Genomic DNA, 5,336 nt, shown 5'->3' with positions numbered 1-5,336 from the left:
ACCCATATAAATTTAATTACAGTAAGCAGAAATGATAAATACAGTAAGAAGGGAGGATAATTTGCTTTCATTGATAGTGCCTTTGATGGAGTAATTTTCATCTTCCATAATACAAAACCATTCAAAAGTCAGAAGAAAATAAATTGAATTAAAAGGAAAAACATTAGAAAACATATTGAATAGACTTAATGAAGCTCCCATGAAATTTCCACTTTCTTCAATCTTTCCAATATCTTTTATAACAAATATCTTGTAATACATCTATACTATGTGTATTTTTGTAAAACCTCTTTACATGTGAAAAATCATGGATTAAATGCAGTTGCTAAAATATAGATATACTTAACTGTGGATGCTATTTTTCTTACTGAGATAATGAAAGGAAACACATTAATGATTTTATTTGTCTCAACATCTCCTTTCCAGTTTTTCTGTTGCATGCAGATTCACAAGCCAACTTTAAGTTCTAAGCACATAATAAACAGGATCTCAAAATTCTACCCTTGATGTTTCCAGCAAGTAGTGCCACAGCAATGAGAAGATTCAACAACACTTTCCATCATCTCAGTGGCTTTGTTCTAGTAGGTTTCTCTGAATGGCCCAAACTAGAAATGTTTCTTTTTGTTATCATCTCTATCTTCTATATATTGACCCTTCTTGGAAATTCAGCTATCATTTTCTTGTCCCGCTTTGACCCCAAACTCCACACTCCCATGTATTTCTTTCTGGCTAATCTCTCCTTTTTGGACCTCTGCTATACATCTTCCACAGTCCCCCAGATGCTGATAAATATACACAGTCACAAAAGAAGCATCAGCTATGTGGGATGTATAGCTCAACTTTTCATCTTCCTAGGTCTAGGATCTAGTGAATGTTTACTTCTCTCAGTAATGGCCTTTGATCGATATGTAGCTATCTGCCAGCCTCTCCACTACACAGTTATCATGCATTCTCGGTTATGCCAACAACTAGCAACAGTGGCTTGGATAACAGGTTTCAGCAACTCCTTGGTGCAAACAGTGTTGACTTTCTTATTACCTCGCTGTGGCCAATATCGAGTAGAGAGTTTCTTCTGTGAGGTACCTGCCATGCTTCAATTATCATGTGTGGATACATGGATCAATGAGGTGGAGATGTATGCAGCTGTGATCGTCATAAAGGTTATTCCTGTTGGATTAATTCTTTTCTCTTACATCAACATTTTCAGAGCAGTAGTAAGGATTCAGTCTTCTGAAGGTCGAATGAAGGCCTTCAACACATGTGGGTCTCATCTTCTGGTGGTCATCATGTTCTATGGCTCTGCCATTAGTGGTTATGCATATATGGCGCCCAAGAGTAACTCAGCCAAATTGAAGGGCAAGCTTCTTGCACTCTTCTATGGACTCATAACTCCAATGCTCAATCCCCTTATCTACACCTTGAGAAATAAGGATGTTAAGAGAGCAATAAACAAGCTACTAGGGAGAGAACAAGAGCAAGGGTGGAACATGGCTTAGGAGAATACAGTCTTCTCATAATTCACACTCCACACTTCCAAAATACCTACTGTTAATTGCTATCATTCATACCACCCCTCCAAATAGTGGTTGATGATAGCTGAATGAATATTCTCTCTCAGATATTAGAGCTATAAAAATAATGAATATTCACAAATGGTAGATGCCATATTCTGGTTAGTATATGTTGTATTTTATGGTAAATTTTTCAATTAATAAGCATATGACTTCTTATCCCACAACACATTAAGACTACTGGAGAAGGTAGTAATCCTGAGACTTTTAAAAAAATCATGAAGATGACTGCTTGAAATGACTAAAGTAGGTCACAATGTAATATACTGATAATCAAGCTGAAACGTCATTTCCTCTTTGTATATTTTTAGATTATTGGAAGCACAATTTTTTATATCTAATTTTATTTTAATCAACTTTAAGATGACATTCTCTGTGAGTCAAGTGGATGCTGTGGTCATCTAGATTGTTCTGGAAAAAGAAGGGCAAACACATAACAACTCTGTACAATGCTTCCAACTCTTTTTTTTTTTTTCATGTATCTGGCAGCTTTTGTAGCATATGTCTATAACACTATACCTCAGTTTACAGAAGTTTTTCTTCATGGTTAAAACATGGAGAACACATGTACACGTACATATTTCAGCAATGACCTACTGATCTGAGAGACATCTTGCTGCCAAATGAGTGTGTATTTTATTCTTGGTGTTTAAACATTTTGATCAGCATTATCATAGCCATTCTCAGAAGGCCAAATTGATATGGAATAATAAAATTTTTTCTCCAAACTTAATGGCAAGAAATCCAATAGCTTCTGAGTTTTTCCCTGTACATGGGGCAGATATTCTTAATACCTCATTTTAAGAATGTTATTATGTATTTGTTGGTGGATGAATGGTCTGTATTTTGATAAAGGTGTTTGGACTTGACACAAATAAGAGTCTCCTGTATGCACTCTGAAAATGGTCCAAATATCTAAAAGAACATTCCTACTAGCAATGTATTTCATTACATTTGTATCACTTTATTATCTTCATTTATAGGTTCTTATGTACACATAGGAAATAGTGGGAAAAAACAGACTGAATGTTCATCTTGGTGAGGTTACAATAGAAAAAGTGGCAAAGAGCATCCACTCTCAAAGATTGTAATGCAATAGATCACTTTATGAATGTGATATACACACCCTTTCCAGATATTTCTGGGCAGTGGATATGTAGCTCATTCCTCTCACAAAATAGAGAATATGAGCAGCTTGAAGACATGATGAAATTTATATCATTTTTCAAGTAATATGTGCATAATCAGCTCTTCTTTCTCAATCTAACCCTCACAAATTTTAATACTATGAAAATAAAAATGCTATTGTTTTTTCTAACAATATATGTGCATACACATTTGTGTATCTATAATTTGGGGAAGATATAAAGGGATTGAAAACTCAGGTTTCCAATAGTACAAAAATCCTAGTCCCAATCATTTCCAAGGAAAAAAAATAGTATCTGTCTTTTCACAAGAATTTCTACAAATGTGGTGTTTGGTATTTAATGAAACAGATAGGTAATAGATTTGGTAATCATATTTAAACTTTTAAAATACACTGATATATTCTGTATTTCATTTTTCTTAAAATAAAAGTTGATGTTCAAGTGAAAGGAGTTACTTAATATTAATATTAAACTGGTAGCTGAGTTATTGGATAGACAGAACTAAAAACAAATGGAGAGTTCAATCCATTTGGAGAACTGATATTAAACCAACAGAAAAATGAGTGCTACTAGACAGTGACTATTCTGATTCGGCATCCACTGTGATTTTCCTGTATATCAGAAGCATGGAGTGAAATTTTAAATATCACAAGTGCATGCACAGACCATGAACTTTTGGTGTCATTTCTTGGTAATATATGATAATTATAACTCTGGGAATTTTCCATTAATATTTTTGTTTTCAAGATTTTTCTGTAATTCATTTCTCTCCTTGTTTATTTTCCCATTCCCCTCTTATATGTAATTTTGTATAACAATGAGGGTCTACAGTAGATGGGGTAGAGAGAGAAGATGGGAGGGGAGGGGGAGGGATAGTAGAGGATAGGAAAGGTAGCAGAATACAACAGTTAATAATAGGGCATTATGTAAAAATGTGGATGTGTAACCAATGTGATTCTGCAATCTGTATTTGGGGTAAAATTGGGAGTTCATAACTAACTTGAATCTAATGTATGAAATATGATATGTCAAGAGCTTTGTAATGTTTTGAACAACCAATAAAAAAAAAGATTTTTCTGTCTGTTATTAGATATAAGTGGTTCCCTTTATCAGATTAAGGAAGTTCCCTCTATTGTTAGTATGCTACATGTATTTTAATTTAAACATTTTTTTTTTACTCTTTAAAAATATATTTATCTTTAGTTGATAAAAATGTATATATTTATGGTATAAATGTGATGTTTGATATATGTGTTCATTGTGGAATGATAAAATTAAGCTAATTGACATATATATTACCACACATTTATCATTTGTGTATATTGAGAAAATTTAAAACATACTCTCTAAGCAATTTTCAAGTGTACAGTATATTCTTAACTATCATAACCACTATGTGCAATAAGCATTTTGAGTTTTTGTATCTTTAGACCAACAAAATCTTCCCCACTGTACTATGTACCACATCCATTATCCAGCCACTGATAACTATTATTCTACTCTCCACTTGCATTAATTCAACTTTTTTAGATTCCACATAGAATGAGATTATGAAGAAACTGGTCTTTCTTGTTTAACTTTATGTCCCACAGGCTCATGTCACAATTGTAGAATTTCATCTTTTAACAGGGTTTAATAGTATCCTAACGTGTATGTATAGCACAAATTTTAACTATTCACAAAATGATGAGACAATTAGGTTGAAATGGCATTTTTTCAAAGACTTTTACTAAATATATTGAAATGGTCATAGTGTTTACCTTTTATTTTGTTAATAAGATAATTACATAGTTCAAGGTAACAATAAGACATTCTATTTGGGTATAATCTGCTAATCATAGAAAATAATGAAACAAAATAAAAAGAACAACATGGGTCTATTTTTTTTTAAATCACAATGGTGAAAAAAGTGTGAAATAGGTAGTATTTTAATAAAATAAATAATACTTTGTCAATTGCTTAAACATATAAAATCAATATTGACACTTATCTCTCAGAAATTATCACCTGGCACACACCTATAATCTCAGCAACTCAGGAGGCTGAGGCACAGGATCAGGAGTTCAAAGCCAGCCTCAGCAATTTACCAAGGCCCTAAGCAACTCTAAATAATATATAAAAGGGGGGGGGGATGTGGCTCCACAGTAAAGCACTCTTGGGTTCAATTCCTGGTACAAAAAAATTATCATATGATTATAGATATACATGTAGATAGCAAAACAAAAAAAATAACATTAGAAAATATCATCATGATATTGGGGTTGACAAAGTTGTTTTTTGATAATGCATAAATAACATGTAGAAGGAACTGACATGTAAAGTGGACTTTATTAACATCAGAAATTTCTGCTAATCACAAGACATTAAGAAAGTGAAAAAGCAAACCATATGGTGTAAAAAGATGTTTACAATATTTATAATATCAAAGACTGAGACAGAATGGATAAATAACACCCTAAAAATCAAGGGGAAAAAACATAAAATCCTAACTGAAAGTAGATCTTAAGTTCTTGAAGACGTACTTACAAAAAAAAAAAATCACATTTAAACTGACAGTCAATACACAAAAAGACATTCAACCACATTAGTATTATATAAATAAATATTAGACCCCAAA

At 32.6% G+C, this 5,336-nt stretch overlaps 1 protein-coding gene across 1 annotated transcript; it reads left to right on the top strand.

Moving 5' to 3' along the window:
• The first annotated feature begins 533 nt into the window (after window positions 1-533).
• On the top strand, window positions 534-1,496 carry LOC114080249 (putative olfactory receptor 2B8). The gene has a single exon (XM_027921821.1). The coding sequence runs from the start codon at window positions 534-536 to the stop codon at window positions 1,494-1,496; it is 963 nt and encodes a 320-aa protein (XP_027777622.1).
• The last annotated feature ends 3,840 nt before the right edge of the window (window positions 1,497-5,336 follow it).

Source organism: Marmota flaviventris, chromosome 6 (genome assembly GCF_047511675.1).
Source record: "Marmota flaviventris isolate mMarFla1 chromosome 6, mMarFla1.hap1, whole genome shotgun sequence".
NCBI lineage: Eukaryota > Metazoa > Chordata > Mammalia > Rodentia > Sciuridae > Marmota > Marmota flaviventris.
Note: the sequence above shows the minus strand (reverse complement) of the source record. Positions and strands in the feature narration are given on the sequence as shown.